General features: G+C 40.8%; 1 protein-coding gene across 3 annotated transcripts in view; it reads right to left on the minus strand.

Moving 5' to 3' along the window:
- The window catches only part of FER1L6 (fer-1 like family member 6), a 73870-nt gene that overhangs the window by 33308 nt on the left and 20861 nt on the right, over positions 1-19701 (minus strand). For all 3 annotated transcript variants that reach the window (XR_014943297.1, XM_015856288.3, XM_015856287.3), the window contains exons 3-16: positions 18902-19028; positions 17874-17928; positions 17666-17797; positions 17269-17331; positions 15790-15868; positions 14883-15039; positions 13614-13800; positions 9971-10163; positions 8632-8981; positions 6407-6515; positions 4941-5121; positions 1837-1957; positions 1206-1306; positions 445-535 (exon numbers count right to left, since the gene is read on the minus strand). Coding sequence is in view for 2 of the 3 variants with exons in the window: in XM_015856288.3 (XP_015711774.2) it covers positions 445-535; positions 1206-1306; positions 1837-1957; positions 4941-5121; positions 6407-6515; positions 8632-8981; positions 9971-10163; positions 13614-13800; positions 14883-15039; positions 15790-15868; positions 17269-17331; positions 17666-17797; positions 17874-17928; positions 18902-19028 (1946 nt within the window). In the remaining variant the exon portion in view is untranslated. The remainder of the gene's footprint in view (positions 1-444; positions 536-1205; positions 1307-1836; positions 1958-4940; positions 5122-6406; positions 6516-8631; positions 8982-9970; positions 10164-13613; positions 13801-14882; positions 15040-15789; positions 15869-17268; positions 17332-17665; positions 17798-17873; positions 17929-18901; positions 19029-19701) is intronic.

Raw genomic sequence — 19701 nt, forward strand, 5'->3', positions numbered from 1 at the left:
GAAATAAGGAACAGATCTCAAGTAGAACACACAAGAACACACTGAAGCTGAAGTCTGTTTGTAGATGACCAGGTATAACAAATGCCAGGCTCTAGTAGAGTTGAAGCTCAGCCCCACCACAATAATTAAAAATCCATCAGCAATGTTGATTAGTATTATTCTACTGAACTCAGTGTCAACCCATTTTAAAGAGTAAAGAAAAGTCGGTTCATTTTTATCATGTCTTACTTGTATTTAAAAACATGTTCCAAATTATTTCAGGGTGTCTTACAACAAAGCACAGCAGGAGTGAGCTTTATTAAAAAGAAGTTCTTAGATTACATATTCATGTTAATTATAAAGCATTCCCATGTGGTTGAAATAAAATAGAAATCAATATGCATACAACCCATGAACTTTCAGTTAACATAGTTGCACTAGTTCTTGTAGTAGAAACACTCATACCAGCTCTTGCCTGAACAGCACAAGTCTTTTTTTGTCCAAAGTAGTGTAGTTCAACCCTTTGGGCTTCTTTTCAACAACGCTCATGAAGGCCCTAGGACACAACAATAAAAGGGTTTTTTCAGTGTCTATTCATTTGGTTCAGGTTGGGTTGGTTTTTTTTTTACATGAGTTGCTAGTGTAGATTTTAATGAAATGCTCCCAGGCTGCTGCAGTGCATGATTCAGAAGACAGAGACACAGAAATTCTGTCTAAAATAAATGAGTGCCTACAGGATTCAAAGAATAGAATCTCCAGGCTCTTCACCAGACCTCAAAGAATTAATAAGTTAAGGTTTATATCTATTTTGAGTCAAAATTATATTTATTGTCTGACACAGAGCCTACTGGAGGATTTATCCCAGCATATGAAACCCTTTGTTTTTATCCTAACCTTGCACATTTTTGCAGAAAATCTATCACACGCTGTATTAAATCCTATTTATTCCCCCATGTTTTATTCTTCTTGTCCAGAAGGCCAAAATAATATGGATATGACTGGAGTAGTCTCCTGCCAATACTGAATATTGACAGAAGCAATAAAATATTTTCTTAGTGTAAGTAGAAACTGTAGTTCAGGAAGCCATTTGCCAAACAAATATATACATCCCAGAAAGTTTATTGTGCTATTTTTGCTATTATTATCATCAGTCTCCTTGCCTAGTCTTGAATTTGTGGCCAACATATTTGGCTAATCTTCAGTATTCCTTTAGTAAATGTACTTACCTGCTCTGACTGATGAAGTCACTTAGGGTCATCCTCATTTTCTCTCCAGCTTCAGTCTCTGAAATCTTGATCAAATCTTTTACCTGCACTAATGATTCCTCCTAAGAAAAACACATGAAAATGCTGTTATGCAAAATAGAGTTCTTTGCCATACTGCTGGTCTTGTGGAATCATTATTCATTGTACAACTAGCAAGAATGTGGGAGGTGAGCTCGTAATGTGACAAAACAGGACCTTTGATGTAAGACAAGGTTGGTGCATGGCATGGCTTGCTCTACAACATGCTTCTACTGCTGGGAGCTGATCTGTTTCCACTCTTTGATGAAGACTGGTTGGTGGGAAGCTATCTGCTATTTTGAAGGAAAACCTATAGTTCTCCTTTGTTCTGTTTGCAGCCTTGCTGCTTAAATTTAGCAAGCTGTTGGAGTTAACTTCTCAAACTGGGCACAGAAGGTCAACCCTGACATCTACTGCCACTGAGAATTGGAGTCAGTCCTCACTAGCTCAGATAAATGGCTGAATGGCAAGAAACACAGCTGGGGTAAATTGCAGAGGCCTGTTCTGGGGGAAGTGACATCTCACTGCCATGCCCTGCTGAACACCTCAGCCTGGGAATTTGGATGCCACTTACCAGGTGATCTGCCATATTTTCAAGAGTGTTAGAAGAGTACAGACGGAAGGTCTGGTCACCCCAGTAACTCCTGACACAGATGCAGGGCTTCCTCTCATCATATGGCAAGTACTGATAGTTCCTGTAGAAGTAAAGTACAGAGTGGAACGTAAAATAAAGAAGGTAGTTCAGTGAGAGGCAATGGGAAGAAAAGCTATTTGGTTTCCTCTCATGAGCTATGCAGTAAATACGTAGGAAGAACAAACAGAAGAACCACTTACAAAATCACATGCTACCTATGAGATCCCTGAAGAGAAAAACTTGAAGTTAATGGCATGGGACAGTTTTTTTTTCAGAATAAATGACTACTGGATTATTGACAAATCTTGGCAGATCCTTAGTAAAAGCAATACCTAGCTCATAACAACTCAGTGATAAGAGCATCAGCTGTTCTCTCTTCTCACTTTCAATCTCAGGGCCAAATTGTGGTATTGACTTTTTGTAGAGCTACATTCTTTTGGTGTTTACTTAAAGGAGTGTCTTGTACTAAAAGATGAGTAGGTCACCAGCACAAACAGGGTCTCTGCAAACTAATGCACGCCCTGCACAGAGCCTGGTGTTTTGATTAGAGTTGTGGAAGCCACAGTGCCAAAACTACATACCTGATGAGCACATTGTCCTCACTTTATATAATATTACAGTGCTATGAAACATCACACTTAGTCACACTGTTTATTACACCAGAGGCCTCATCTCCTTAGTAATTAACAACAGGACAGCAAAGAGCTTTTTAATGGAAATAAAACTCTGTAAACTGCATTATGTTCCTTTGGGACTGGCTCCAGTCCAATGCCACCAATTCTTGCTCTGCAGCAAGAAAAGGCCAAAGTGTTATTTTCTGGTTTGTACTCATCTTGTAACACTGAAGAATTTCTCCACTGAATTTGGTACTCTAGATAATAAAGATCAGAAGTTCCAGAGCTCCCTGATCTTCACGGTGTTCAACAACTGGCAGGAAAAAGAAAGGTTGCATTTTCCACTTCCTCTCCATTGGGAGAGGCTGCGGTCCCCAGGAATGGAGATTGCACTTGGTAGGAAGCAAAGACTTTTGACATTCGTGCACAACCACATTTTTAGAAAATTCAGACCACCTGCACTTGAAATCCAGAGCCCCAGGCTCTGAGCTGCCCAAACTTGAGCACACACCTATGGGCAACAGCATGGCCTGGGTCTCCCACATTTACTTTTGTGGATGCTTCAGATATCCTGGGCCATTTCAGATAGAACTGCACCAATGAGTTTAAACATTAAACCAAATTACAGAAACCAAATCACCTGTCAATCCTGATAACCCTATCCATAAACCCTAAATTCCACATAACCCTCACAGTTTTATGTATGAACTTTTTGTATGAAGATCATCTGTACAATTTTGCTGTCCTATGGGATATCAAAAAGAAACAAATTTTTCAACTTACTTTCTCCTCAATAACCTAAAGCAAGTTGATCATTACATGTCAAATTTAGTATGTAGTAGAGCTACGTAGGTCTCAAGCAGTAATGAATTTGATGGCTTCATAAGAGGGAGAAACAATTTAACTATCTCTCAGTGACAGAACTTCTTGACCAGAAATTCTCAGAGCTCATGAGTCCTTTCGTGGAATTTAACAAGAAAACTGTATGCCCATGAAATCGCTCCTATGGAAGTTGGAGTTTTCTTGTCTATTACCCATTCTACGAGAATTTGAGGGAACTGCTTTTTCAGTGTACCCAACTCATAAGTTTTGATAGAAATGTAGAAAATTTCTGGCAATTTTGTGATGTCCACACTAGAAATCTTTTTGTTATTCATGCTTAGTGAGTGGTTTATTCTCCAAATAATTCTCCAGATGTTTGCTATTGTTTTCTGCTGTCCTAAGACATGGAGTTTATTTAAAATATTGGATATCCCATTAACTACTGATTAATGATAAAAACAATCAATGATGAGAACAGTGAAATTCCAGCAAAAGGTGACAGCCATAAAGTCAATGCTTTGTATCTGTTTGGCTGGCCAAACTGTTTTAGATAGCACAGAAGGGAAAAAATGTGCAGCATTTTACATAAATTTGAGAAACAGAGACCTTTAATGAAAGAAACTTGGTTGATATTGCCTAAAGCAAATAGCATATTTGAAAAATTATTCATTCTTTTTCAACAATTCTTTAAGTTATTATGGGAAAACTAAAAGTCCCAAAAACTCTCATGGAGGATAATAACCCTGGTATGATATTTTGTTTATTTGTTTTGTTCCACTCCATCTTATTTAATCTGGCTGAACTTCCAATCACAAGAAAGAATTAAAACACTCCTTAACTCTAGAAGCCCAGAAACCAAACAGATGCAGGTTCAAATTTCCCACCTGGTCCTTCTATCTGTAAACTGGTCAGTGTCTGGCCTTCTACAGACTGAGATACCATCTAGTCTTGGCATAAACCACTATCATGGAGTCATTACCTACCAAAGTAACAAAGAAAAGATTGCTTTTTACTGGCATCCTTGAAATTAATGAAACATTTTCACTTTTGTTCATAAACAAGAGAATTCTTCTACATGTATTTACCCATTGCTCCATTCTTCTTTTTATTTATTTATTTTTTTAAGAGGACTATTCCATTCTTCTCTTGTTACTACCTGCTATTTAAGTCTACATCTATAGCTGTTGGCACTCAAAAGTGTTTTGGGAAGCTATTTTTGCCTTGACCTCATGTCAATATTTTTGATGTCTTATTCTACTGCTGGAGATGGCAACATGATAGATGCTTCATGTGATCAGGGCATGGATCCTAAACCAGAGACAGCACTAATGGAGTTGCACTCTTTCTAATGGCTTTCTGAAGTATAACTGGCATAACACAGCCCTTTTAAAAATCACCAGATCAGAAAATAGTGAAAAATTGGATATAGACTATTAACTGCAGTAAAACCTGGCAAAGTTATTATCAAAGATGCACAAAGATCCTCTTTGAAAGCCTTAATTCCACACAGTCATTTTAATGCTGTTAGAGTTTATTATCTTGTCCCACAGAATTATACAAGAGGAACCAAATTAGTGTATGATGAGGCCTTAAAACACAGATCCTCACCTGTTCCCACCTGTGATTAGTGGCCTCTCAGGGTGTGTGGTGGATACCAGTGGTACTCCAAGCTTATGACACATTTCATCATCTTTATCACATAGTAGGCTTTCTTCCACTTCTTCATCATGTGACTTCCTTTTCCCTCCAGCTCCTGCTGGCACTCCATCAGTAACCTTACCAAAGTTACCTAGAGACACAGGATTACAAGTGAGGAGGTGACTAGCAAGGAGATGGTAAACCTGAATGAGGTTTAGAAAAGAGGAAGAATATTCATACTAGTGAAATATCTTTGTTCCTCCACTCTTATCATTATCTGCTCTGGACATATCAAAGCATGGAAAGGTCTTGACTGATTATGTTCATCCCAATATCTGTTCAGACTCCAGAACCATGATTCTATTACCAGCCCTACTCAATAGGCATCTACAATACCATTGCCCATCACTGAGAGATCCTCTGCCTGCTAACCCACAGGAACACCCCAGGAGGACAACAGTTTTCTTTTGAAATTCTTACACTGAAGAAATTCAGAAGCAAAATAAATACTGTTGCTATTATTTCTAGACGCAGGACCCTGAGTATACTTGACTTAAACAGCAACTGTATGTCTCCTTTGCAACATGTGGACAATAATTACACAGCCTGATCTCGGAAGCAATATAGCTCATTTTCAGCCAAGCAATTTTTGCTAAGTAGGGTTGCAAAGGGACCTTTAGCAAGAACAACACCTTGAGGCCACAGCCTCATGCTTGTCACTAAACTACTCTGCCAGTAATACAATCATCTTCTCTGATAAGATTGTTCCTTAAAGGGCAGTTACCAGCACTGGGAAAGATGTGAATCCATCAAAGTGGTAATTACAGCTTAGAGACAGGCAGAACAGATTCACTGAAGGAGAGGGATGTGCTGAGTCACCCCACACAGCATCCCCATCTGGATTCTAGATTCAGCCCTTCATGAAAATAAAGACCATTTGCCAAATTTGGATTCAAATTTTAACTGTACAGATATCTGGCAGACGTTTGTGCCCTGCGTTAAGAGCCAGACTCATCTTTAGTAGCAACTCCAACAAGAATACAAAAATCAGTATCATTTTCCAACCAATGACAAAAATATGTGTTACATGTTATTCCTAGCACTGCTTCCTACTAAGTTTCAGCATGAATCAATATCACTCATTGATTGCTCTATTTGTGAGAGCAATCCCTCCCTGCATAATTATCCTTATATCTGAGCACACCAAATTACACAGGCATAAACATGGCAAGCATCCGGGTGTTACTGTGCAATAAGACTCTAAGTCTGGAATGAGCATGGTGCTACCCACATGCTGCCCTGATGATCAAGGTTTAATCCCAATTTGTAAGCCTTGTTCTAAAGGTGATGCTTGAGACACAGCACTCTGTAGCACACAGTGTCCACATGCAGGTGAGACATCCTCTCTTCTTTAGAGAAGAGCTTAACACACTTACCAACAGAAACCTCAAAGGCTATTGGCTTGTCTCCAACCTTCCTATCAATCATTGTGGCTTCAAAAAATGTCCCAAAGAGAAGGAACTCTTCAGATTTCTCTCCATAGATCTGAGAGGAAGGAGGTAGAAAAAAAAGACATTTATTTTCTACTCTTTTTTTGCAGCACAGTCTTCACAAGAATCCAGCAGCTGTGTTACTGTTATAGATCTATCAGTCTGACATTGTCAGTGATTATATAGTAAATAATACCACTCTGCTCTTACTGGAAAAAAAGAAGAGCATATATGACTTTGGTTGTATCAACAGCATCCAGCAATATCAGATGATCACAAAAAAAAGTAATTTCTTCTCAGTCTATATCCTTCTTCAGTCCCTTAAACAATTCCTTTATTTCCACATACACTTAAACCACCATTCTATCTATAAGTCTCTGGTAGTCCAAGGGCACTTTTTGCTGCATGCCCAGCTCTGTTCCCCATGAGTGACTTTAACCTACCGCTCTTGTGTTTGCATTATCAAGGTGTCAGCCTGGTGGGGTATGAAGTTCTCTGCTGTTCACCTTCCATAGCATCACAGCACAGACACTGGTAACTGTGTTGTCAGCTTTTCACATAAAGTGGAAGCACGGGGACCAAACAATCACAACACAGCAGCAGACATTACAAAAATGTCACTTCTTGAGGAGTTTTGAGACTCAGTTTGGTTCTGTATGAACTCATTCAAGACCCACTCAAGGAAAACCAGCTGAGACCTCCAGTCCTCTTGGGCCATTAACAAAGCAGGCTATTAACCTCAAACCAAGACTAAGCTCAAATGAACTGAATTTTATGGCTTAAACTCTCCCAGGTTCATATACTGACTGCCACAATCTCCCCAGTACAGGCACTACTGATCTCCTCACATGAATATCAATGCACCAATGCCCATCAGGCAAGATCAGAATGAGGATCAGAGGGAAGAAATGATTAAAAATCATTTGTGAATGAATATTAATCTCCCTGCCTTTTGCAAAGCAGGACCAGCCTTTGACATGCATTTTGAAAACAACCCTCTGCTATACACAGCAAAGGGGCGTATGTTTCCAACAAAAGAATTAGCAGCATTTCAGCTCAAATGTAACTTCACAAGCAGATTGCAGCTCCAGACTAGCTTTAGTTTCTCTGCACCCTGATTATTTCCAGTATGAATCCAGAGCAAAGTGTGCCTACTAAAGCTGAGGCTGAGAGACTGTGGCACATATTTACCTCCTATTACAAAGAAAGCAAATAACAAATGTTTAATGTCATCTTGCTGTTGGAATCAGTCATCAAAGTTCGCCTGTGGGGCCATGTAATTTTCCTCTGTTGTCTCAGTGGCTCTATGAGACATTTTCCACCTTATTTGTATCAGCTCCTTTTCCCCCTTTTCAGAGAGATGAAATGCAATTACTTCGTCTATTATAGCATGAAATATTGCTGAAACAAAAGAATATCTAGCAGCACTGCATTATGTTGCTACTTTTTACTCATTCCATACTGAAAATTGAGGCACAGTTGCCAGAAATGAATCCTTATTACTGCTATTAATATTTATTTGTGATACCACAGCGTTTGTTCCTCTACCTGGAGTATTTAGCAAGCAGCTAAAGCCACATTGCCTGAGCCCTTTACAGTAATGGATTTCTTCTGTATGGAGGAAAATCTATATGAAAATAAATTTCTTCTCATATCACTGCTATTACAGTCTTAAGAGAAGAACAGAGAGACTGTGGTGATTTAAAGCTAGATAGGTATATAAAGCAAGACCAGGGTCCAGACTTGCATGTTGGCCTGCAGTTATCCATACCATTTCTCTGCCAACACACTCCTGGTTGGATTAGATGATCTTCTAGGTCTTTTCCAACCTTGATAATTCTGTGATTCTGTGACTTGTGACATTTAGCAGCTGTTACTTCATATGTTTCTAATAGGTATACGTAGATACAGTCAGTGCAGAAGGACTAATAATACAGAAGATAACTTTTATGGAAACTGAGTCCTAAGCAGTACTTTCTCTGAGTTTTGGATACAAATTAATGTTCCATTTGAATTGTTTTATTATCAGAAGATACCAAGACAATGGGGGCAGCAAGAGGGGAGCATATAGCAGCAGTACTACATGATCTAAATGCAACTACAGAAATCAAAGCCATCCTCAGAATTTAAGGGGTGACACATGTCAATCAATCTCTTAATATCATACCAACCTCTGAAGGCGCATCAAATGGCTCAACTTCCACTTCAGTTGAGTTTGTCTTATCTGAAGGAGAAGCTGATTTTCCATCCTCTCCTGCTTTGTCAGTTTTGTCTTTTCCTTTGGCTCCTTTGGAATCTTTATCTTTAGCTGGCAACTTGATATCCTTGATGATCTTTGAAAATTTTGACTCACGGGCTCCTCCTGAAAGTATCTCCACAGCAATCTCAATGAATAGACGTCCCCTGAAAGAGGCCCCTTCTCCAAAACCTTCGTTAAGCTCCTGGTGGTCATCCATGAGGCTGCTATTCCTGGCTGAACCATAGAGATTGATCCAGGCAGGTCCAAAGGTAGGCAAGAACCCTGTGGATAAAACACGTTTTATGGCATTTCCATTAGGCATTAGTACACGCTCCTGGCAGTCTGTTAAATGAAGTTTGCCTCTCATGCTTCAAAAGCCAAGCCCGTGTCCATTTCTATGCGTATAAGGGCCAGTTCCTATAGATCATTGTTTTGCAGGGCAAATCTTAGGCACTAACTAGCTGCTTTTAATACTCAACCAGAGACTCTGTCAATATGAAGTCATTTATCAGAAGCCATTCATGCTTCATGTGCTGGGAACATAGGACCTATCAAACTTCTTGGAAGAAAATGCCTTGCTCCAAAAGGATGAGGACTGGGACATGGTGGGAGAGGCTTTCTCACCTTGCCCTAAATGTTCACAGGCCCATGTCACTTCTCACCTTATATGATTTATAATATGATTTTGGTTTAAAGAGTCAGATATAAATTTCAATTGCCGATGAAAACTGACTGTGTTCCACACTGTGATAACATAGTATAAATTAGGTGGGAAACATATGCTTAATCATCAGTAAAAAGACTCAAGGCAGTGAGTTTCATGTACATGAGTGTTTACATATTTGCTTATGGTACCTCTCTGAGCTGCGGTAGCACCCAGCTGAGTGCTAACAAAACACATTACTCTTCCTGGATAGAAGCCTGCTCTGCCTATGGTGTGCACTTTGTGCTTTCTTTGACAAAGAGATACTAGTACAAACTGTAAACTTACATCAGTTATCCCTAATGGACTGGAGAAAATTCTTGCCAGTCACAAAGAAGGTACCAATTAACGCAGCAGCCTTTTAACAAATAAGGAAGTAGCACACTACCATACAGCAAACACAATGCAATACAACTTTGAATTAAACAAAGAAAAGGATTTTGAGAACCAACAAAAGACATGAATGTTTACTTGAACACTGGGAATCCCAAAACTGGGATTAATCAGTGCTCAGATCTCAAACAAGTGGATTTTACCATAGGGGAATATTCTGCCATTTTCACTTTACCTTTGTCACCATCTTGTTCATTGGATATTTTCTTCAAGTCAATGAAGTGGGTGGCTAAGGCCACATCGTTCATGCTGCCCTCATCCCAGACCTGGATTTTGACTCTTCGGCAGAGTGGAGGGAACATTTCTTTGAAGATAATCTGTTCGTGCCATACTGGATCTGCACAGTTCTTTTGCACAGATGTCCGACCCTGAAATGAAAGTCCAGCATATGTAACTCTGCAGGGATTAGACTCTGGAGAACAGCAATAAGTATAGCAAAAATTGCACTCAGCAACATTTCACCGTTAATTTTTAAGCACAAATATCCTGTGTTGAAAGTACTTCTGCTTTTTCTATTAGCTTGTTTATTCTTCCCTCAGAATCTAATAAAAGACCACATTACGGCTTAAGAATTCTCAGCTGCACACAGCAGACCTTGGAATGAAATCTGATTCATAGAATTATAGAATATTTTGAGTGAGAAGAGACCTTTAAAGGTGATCTAGTCCAACTCTCCTGCAGTGAACAGGGACACCTACAGCTAAATCAGGTTGCTCAGAGCCTGGTCCAGCCTGACCTTGAGCGTCTCCAGGGGTGGGGCATCCATCACCTCTCTGGGCGGCCTGTTCCAGTGTCTCACTACCTTTATTATATAATTTTAAAAAATCTTACATACAGTCAAAATCTCCCCTCTTTTCATTTGAAACCATTTCCTCTCATCCTTTCACAGCAGACCTTGCTAAAGAGTCCATCCACTTCTTTCTTACAGCCCCCCTTTAGATACTGAAAAATTGCTACAGGTCTCCCCAGAGCCTTCTCTTCTCCAGAGTGAACAACCCCAGCTCTCTCAGTTTATTCTCAAAGAGAAGGTGTTCCATTCTTTAGGTTGTTTTTTCCCTCCTGTGGACACACTCCAACAGGTCTGTCTCTCCTGTGTTGAGACTCCACATCTGGATGCAGTACTCCAGGTGAGGCCTCACTGGTGCAGAATAGAGGGTCAGGATCACCTCCGTTGACCTGCTGGCCATGTTTCTGTTGATGCAATCTAGGATACAGTTGGCTTTCTGTGCTACAAGGGCACATTGCTGGCTCATGTCCAGCATCCCATCCACCAGTACCCCCAGGTCCTTTTCAGCAGTCCTGTGGTCTAGCCTTTCATTCCCAAGCTTGTACTTATAGTGGGGGTTGCCATGACCCAGGTGCAGGACCTTAACTTGAATTTGTTGAACCTTATGAGGTTCTCTTGGGTTCACTGCTTGAGCCTGTCTAGGCTTCTCTGGATGGCATCCCTTCCCTTGGGTGTGTTGACCACATCAAACAGCTTGGTGTCATCAGCAAAATTCCTGAGGATGCACTTTTCTTCCTTCTCTTAATTCTTAATTCTTTCTCTTCCCTTCCCTTACCTAATTCTTCAGGACTCTTATGCACAAAATGTACCTGTGAAGCCAGACATTTATATTTATGCTACAAACTGCACATCTTAAAATGGCTTTTGAAATATCTTGGTGGTAGTAATGCCATCCATTTTGTCTCGTAAAAGTTTAAATTCATTACTGCTGCCAGGTTGTACGTACCAGTGGAGTTACCTTAATCGAGGTAATTTATCTAGTATAAAATAGGATTACTGTGGCTCATGCTCTAGGCACATATCTGTGTGCTACAGATATAGAGACTGGAGCTTCTCCTAGCCTGAAGGAGATGGCAGGACAGTCAGCTGAATATGAACCAGCAGTGTGCCCAGGTGGCCAAGAAGGCCAATGGCATCCTGGCTTCTATCAGGAATGCTGTGGTGAGCAGAACTAGGCAAGTAATCCTGTCCTGTACTCAGCATTGGTAAGGCCTCGCCTTGAGTACTGTGTTCAGTTTTGGGCACCTCAGAACAGAAAGGATATGGAGGTGCTGGAGCAGGTCTGAAAAAGGGCAACAGAGCTGGTGAGGGGTCTGGAGCACAGGCCTTGTGAGGAGCGGCTGAGGGAGCTGGGATTGTTCAGTCTGGAGAAGAGGAGGCTCAGGGAAGACCTCACTGCTCTCTATAACTACCCAAAGGGAGGTTGTAGTGAGCTGGGGGGTCAGCCTCTTCTCTCATGCAACTGGTGATAGGACTAGAGGGAATGGCTTCAAGCTGCACCAAGGGACATTTAAGTTGGACATTAGGAAATACTACTGTTCTGAAAGAGAGTTTAGGCAGTGGAATGGGCTGCCCAGGGAGGTGGTGGAGTCACCGACACTGAAGGTGTTCAAGGAATATTTGGATGTTGATATGGTTTAGTGAGAACCATGTGGTGATATGTGGATGTTTGGACTGGGTGATCTTGTAGGTTTTTTCCAACCTTGGCAATTCTGTGATTCTGTGAACTGGGGCTGTTTAGTCTGAGGAAAAGGAGGCTGAGGGGAGACCTTATCGCTCTCTTCCAGTATCTGAAGGGTGTTTACAGTGAGAGTGGGGCAGGTCTCTTCTCACTGGTGACAGGTGACAGGATGAGGGGAAATGGTCTCAAGTTGTGTCAAGGTAAGTTTAGGTTGGACATTAGGAAACACTTCTTTACAGAAAGGGTAGTTAAACACTCGAATATGCTCCCCAAAGAGGCAGTTGAGTCACTGTCCCTGGATGTGTTTAAAAACCGTTTGGATGTGGTGTTCAAGGATATGATTTAGCAGAGGGTTGTTAGTTAGGGGAGTATGGTTGGGTTATGGTTGGACTCAGTGATCTTTAAGGTCTTTTCCAACCTGAGTGATTCTAGGATTCTATGATTCTATGACCATATCACAGCATCAACAGGCATTTTATTTTCATATTTGATGAAAATAACTAAGAAAGTCTACCTGGGCTAGACCCATATTTGACATGCTGACTTGTGGAATCACTCTTCAATGCCAGCATGCAGACTCACATTGATGACTGATTCCTGTGTTTTCTTCAGATCTCTATTAAGCCTGTACTAACTGCACACATTTGACCAATCATTTTAACCCATGCTAATGTCAGACTTTCAACACTTCACAATTTGGATTCACAGCAAAACATGAACTCAGCACAAAAGAGCTCAGTCTCGTCTAAAACTTGTAGAGGATGAAATAAACTCATCCTCTATCACCCCAGGGCTTCCTTGCACACAACAAGTGTTGCTGCTTTCAAATAATTTTCAGTTAAGTTCTTTTGTTATTTAGGTCAATAATCAAAACAAGCTCCTTGACACGGTCCTTCATGGTCATGTCAGGGGAACTAGATCCCTGGGTATCCTCTCTTCTTTGCCGTCAATTCAATCAAGATTAAACCTACCTTACTGATTTCAATCCTGTTTCATTTTTCACTTTAAGGAGATCAGAATATAGGACTGACTTAATACCACACTGCATAATTTGCTGTTTTGTAACTTGATGCTTTTGTAAAAAATCTGCAGAATTTGCTTTCTCCTATGGCTGCCTGACTCCAACCTACTGCTGTGAGGATGTTACTATTTCTTCTGCTGACATAAAGAGTTTCTTTCACTTTGTTCCTGCATAATTTGAGAACTGAAAATTTTCCTTCAGTTGAAAGAAATATGTGTTTTCCCCATTTTACACAACAAAACATTAAAGGACATCAGCTCTCCTGCTTGCTTGCTATACAACTAGCAAGAAAGAAGGCCTATATTTGTGATCAAGAGGATCTCAATTACCATTTGACCTGCAAACATGACCACCACATAGGGATCCACAAGGTCCTTACTGTCACCTATGAACGCTTTCGTGACATTTGCCATGATGCTGGAGTTCATCTTTGGAAGTCCTTCTGCTTTGTAAATTCTCACATAAAATCTGGCCCATGGTCTTTCAGATGGAAATCCTTTGGGGATCAAGAGATTCCTGAAAGGAAATAGAAGACACTTCCTGAAAACTGAAAGGGATGTTTTTTCCCAAAATTGTTACCTCAAGTTAGCTTGTATTCTGAGAATAAATGAAAAAAGGAGGCAAAAATTTGATTTGGATCTCCAGAACCATGACATTTTCTGGTTACTATGAGTAAATAAAACACCATTATTCAGCAAACATGTCTGTGTGACATTTATGTGCTTCTAAAAGCAAGAAAACATCATTTGTTCGTGACCTCTGGGTATTACCTATTTCAACGACCTTTTCAGAGCAGGTCTAGGTGGATCAGGTTGTTCAGCACTGTGTCTGATAAATTCTGAGCATCTTCACCTCTCTCGACCTCTGCTACATTTAACCACCTTCGTGGTACAAAATATGTAAATTTATTTCTGTTCTGTATTTCCCTTGTTCTAACTTGTAGCCAAAGCCTCTCATTCTTCTACTCCGGAAACAATCTAGCTTTGTCCTGTTTGCATTATGCAGCTGGAGACAGCAGTTAACTTAGTTTTCATAAGGCTCAAGTAACCAGCCCTCCCAGCTCTCCTTGTAGATCATGGAATCCAGTCCCCTGTCTTGGTGGCCCTCCATGAAACTGGTCCTATATGTCAGTATTGACTGGAAACATTGTTCTTGTAAAATCTGAAGTATGCTGGCAGCTTGTTACCACCTTAATTTCTGTATTTTACATGGAGAGTGTGCATGAGTTTATTTAAGAAGGTGGAAAATATGATATGCACATATCTGATAGGTAAGAACTAATAGCTTCTCACACTTTGTCTTACTCCACTGCTTTTCAAAAATATTTTAACTGATTTTAAATCAATGAATCTTCCATCAAAGATAATCTGGCACTTAGCCACAGGTTCTGGTCAGCTCTATCAGCTACAGAGAAGTGACTACGACATGCTCTTCAATTTATTTGAGAGGATTATAAAAACCTCTCTTTGAGTATGTCAGGAAAATGATAACTTCAGCTATTAACCTTGTGTTAGCAATGACAGGAATGAAAAGAGAGCAGAGGACTTTTCAGGTACTTAGTAAAGAAGGATATAGTAAGAAAGAAACTACTGCTGTACTTTTCAATCTGCTCCTCAGAATCAGCTGTTTTTTGTGTGGCTTGTATCATGTCGCCTTTCCCAGTCACACTGATGTCACACTTCAGGTATCCTTTGGTTCCTGTCCTAATATCAGCAGGATCTGTGAGAAGCGCCCACTTGTCGCAAAACTGATGACCTGTAAGATGGACAAACTTAAACACCAACATAGAGGCTGCAAAACATGCAAAACTTACTCCTTTCTATTTGCATCAAGGGCACTGCAATCATTTTCAGCAGGATTTAAGGATTAAAATGTTGTGGGACCAAAAAGGAAGACGAGAATTGATGTAGGTCTCACTGGGGACAAGGTTATTTTCAGTAGTGTTTACCAAGATCAATGACTGAAGACCAGGGGAAGGTTAGAGAAGATTTCAGCAGCTGAGCTAAGGCTGAGTCTTTAAGAATGACCTAATTTCTGATGAGAACTGTCTGCAGATTTCAGTACCTTCCTGCAGCAAGAGGGTGGCCTGAATGGCTCTGCTGTTGTGTCTCTAGATGCTGTAGCTGGGTGAAACCTACAGCAAGTGGCCCAAATGCATCCATTCCTAAAGACTAAGAAGAGATCCACCCCTTTTACCCCAGCACAGGTGGAAATGAACAGGTAGGTGAGCTGCTCATTCTGATCCCATAATTAAATGCTGACTCTATAAGTGCTTCCTAGCAAAGGACAGATTGTCAAGGTATTATCAGGGCTGAACTTTCTTCCTTCCACAGAACCAATTTTGTCTCGTTCTCTGTCGTCCATACAGGAAAACAATCCTTCCAAAAACCCAGCTAAGTTTGTCCCTTGGTGTAAATCTCAAGCATAGAAGAGGAAAAGCAGCACACCTCCCCATTCCTTCCTCCCAACTCACTTAACAGGTTTAACAGGCAGGAAACCACTTACCTGGCTGAGCATACACTGTCCCCAGATCTACCTTAAAGGAGCCTATCAGCACGCTCCCAATCAGTTTATGGTGCATAACCTGTTACAAAAATGCAATTTAAAGATCACATTAGGTTCAGAAGTAGTAAACAATGACATTCAGCAGCACATGAAGTTGATTGCTCATAGCTGCAGATACAGAAAGCATTTGGAATTTCTTTCCTCTTGCCTTGAGCCAGTTTAGAAATCAATTCAGTTGCATTCATTTGGAATCACCCAGGTTCATCCCAGGATGAGTAACAAGGTTCATTCCCAGGTGAGGAATCGGATATGTCTTCAGAGCAGATGTAGTTATATTACTTATCCCAGTAAATTTAAATAAGTCATAATAAGGATAGACACAAGGGGCACAGCTGGTTCCACATTATGCTGCAGAAGCTGTATCACTTTTTGTGCAACAGCTGAATTGCCATATGAACCAAGTATACCCATAGGAGAAAGAATTGAAGTGTTCCTTTGCAATATTTCAACATGTATTAAACAAAGATACTCAATCCTGATTTAATCCCCACCATATTAATGGAGTCCGAGAAGTGATACGGATGTAAATGAGGTGACTAGCAGGCCCCAGTGAGTCTGTCTCCTTAGCCTTCCTGGTAGTGATGGATTTCATTTAGTTTAATTCAACTCAAATTTGATTAATAACTTTCCTTTGTCAGATGATTCCTACAACGCTGTATTTTGTGTTTGGTTTTCAAATAAGTCCGTGTGCTCCATCTTACAGGCAAGGCAGATGCTAGCAGCATGTTCTAAGGGAAGACTGGCTCTGGAAATGCATCTCTTAAAGAATATGCCTCTCATCAGAATAGCTTACAAGGTTGGAATCCTCTCCTTGATTGTGGAATATTTTCTGAAAACAGCCTGAGTCATCTAGGAAATCTTGGAACAACTGCAAATGTGTCCCTGGGGTTAGTTAAATTTATTGACATTTAGAATTTGGAGATAAATATTCACACATCTGGGAGCATTTTAGGAATTTGAAATACTTCATAATCTGATTCTGGACTTGCACATCCGTGATGGGGACATTGGACTTCAGCAATTGTTCACTGGATTTGTCATGTGACTTCATTTTGTGTGTTACCATCCAGTGTGCCACTGTGATTTTGGGATCACATTCACCTGTCCTGGGTAAAACCCTACATGGAAGGTGTTGAAGTTAACACCAGCAACACCAGCTGAAGCCAGCAATGTGTGTCCCTGAAAATGTACACCTCATCTTCCTGTATGTTTTGCTTTGCATTCCTTCAAATCATCGCCAGCTGCCTTCCTTCCTTTTCCTTTCCATTCTCCTTTCCTCTTCTAACACTTCATGTTGCTTTCATAGCACCCTGGGTACTAAACATTATTTCTCTTTTTAATTGCACTAGGAAGAAACATTCAGAGCCAAAATGACACAGATACTATTACTTACTGTACTGGGCTTTCCTAGGTACTTACAGAGATGTTGATTATTTTGTCAAACAGAAACACCTGTGGTCCAACGAAATCAAACATGAAGTACTGTGGGAGAAGGGGACAGCAGGTCAGAATCATCTTTGTGCTGGTAGCAGCACTGTCAGCATTATAGATTAGATTTTTTGGATACTCCACAGAGCCTTGATAAAAATCTGGTAGCTAGAGAGGCGGTGTTGAGCATGGCAAAGCCCTTTCACTGTTCCCAAGCCCTTTCCTTGTTCCCAGCACAAAATGGAAAGCCCAGACCCCTTTGCTACTGAACAGACATCCCTGCTCAGATATGCAGATGCTACCAATTTGTCCATTCCAGTTCAATCCACCAAGTGGAGACGTCTCAGAGCCACTGAAGAAAATGTCTTCCCCAAAAGAAAGCACCAACCTCATTGTAGAAGGGAGCATTTGTGCCTTCTTTCACTGTTGTTTGCTTCTTCTCATCTCCAATCTCAATGATCACTATGGGGTCAATGTTCTCACCCACCAGCTGCCTGGCTTCAGTGATGGTGATGGCAATCTGTGCGGGACAAGGACAACACATATAATTCCCAGCTCATGTCAAAGGTATGTAAAGGCTGTCACCCCCTGCTCACCTGGTAGTTCTGGGTTTTCATCTCCTCTTCATGAATTCTGGGCACCAACTTTGCCCTGTATCAACCACAAAATAGTTCATTAAGCATCTCCAGGCTAGACCTACTACTCAGACATATGTTGCAAAAGGTTTTTGTCACTAAGCTGTCATTGTTTTTGGCGGGTAGCATTATTAGGCTTGATTTCACCAGTCATTCAAGCACCATCAGAGGGACATGCATGGCTCTAAGGGCTCAGGCCTGTGATCACATGGCAGCTGAATCATGAACTGAACCACTGCAGCTGTCCATGGGAAAGGGCCATGCACATGGAAAACAAAATTGCCCCCTCCTTTCCTGTTGGAAGGTAGGTATAAGCACTGCTTTGCTTGTGCCTCTCATTAGCACATGCAAGGTACAACTCGAGCTTCCATGCAGAACAGTGACAACCGGTCTTTTACATTTTCCTATTGCTTTTCATAAGACATGAAAATAGGATGGCACGTTTGTTATCTAGCTCAAGTGGCAGAATTCAATATAACCACTTCTTGAATACTATAAAATTTCATACCTGGATTTATACGACATCCCACTTAGATCTTTCTGGCTTTCATGCATTTGGTAATAGGGAAATGCTTTGCATCTGCACAGCCCAGAACAGCTACCTGCCATTCACACCAGTGATCTCACACATTGATCCCATCAAACTTGACTCCTTTCCTCCCCCACTTGAAAAACAACTACATAAAACACCTGACTATAGAGACTGCTGGCCAATTTGGCTCATTTTCATTAGCAGCAGAGTTCAGGCTCTCCAGCATCCATCTCCAGCATTTCAATCTTTTCCTGCACTAGATAGCATCTGGTGACAATCTGTCTTGAGCTGATAATATTTTGCTGACAAGCACATCCAGTCTGTCATGTGGAAGGAGTGAGGGGATCATTGCTGTCAGTTAATGGATTTTCTGTCAACAGATGTATTTTCCTATGCCAATACCATTCCTGAGAAAGATGGAAAAGGTGTTTTGAGGGACATAAAAAAGGCCAAGAACCTTTTCCTCTGTGGGCTTAAGGATCCAAAAGAACTGGAGAATGCATTGCTGTTCATTAGGTCTTCCTCTCCCTCTTCTTGTTTTCCAAGTGTGTCATGGTGAAGATTTTCACTTTCATCACGATCACCTGGTGAGTAAAAACAATCAAGAAAATAAACCCCATCTCTGATTTCTGCCAAAAAAAGAGCTAACTTGGAGCAGCGCAGTGAATTTATCAGTATGAGGTGCATGTTTTATTTATTTGGGTATCACAAGGATCACAATGAGGATTTGTACTGAGCAACACTGATTACAGCAACTGGTTCTCTTCTGTTGTAAAAAAATTATACTACATATAAACTGAGGGTGCAGCTCTTCTTGTCACACCTTGTGCATTCACAACAGGCAGATGCACCAATGGCACCTGACTGCCTCATCTCTCATCTGCTAGAAAGATGGTGGGACAGATAATCACCATTACTTGCCTGTATTTGCAGCTGTGAATCTGTCATTCAGTCCAACACCCTCCATTTCCCTCTAAGTTATCAAATTGGAGCCTAGTTTTGAAATCATTCTTCACCTTTTTTTGCTGTGTAGATGATGAATGGTAGATCAAGGTCAGAAAAAGAGAGTTGAACATGATTCATTGGTTCTTTTGTAGACAGCTCTGCTCAAATGAGACAAATTGCTTACAGAACTGCCTATTTTTCTTCCTCATGCTCTTGAGTCCCATACCTACATTTGAAGCCCATACCTACATTTGTACAGTGCGGCCTTTCCCACACTGCTCTGCTTAGACCTCCTGGCCCAACAGAAGTTCT

The sequence above is a fragment of the Coturnix japonica genome, chromosome 2, assembly GCF_054131305.1.
Source record: "Coturnix japonica strain WE chromosome 2, WE-NBRP24, whole genome shotgun sequence".
NCBI lineage: Eukaryota > Metazoa > Chordata > Aves > Galliformes > Phasianidae > Coturnix > Coturnix japonica.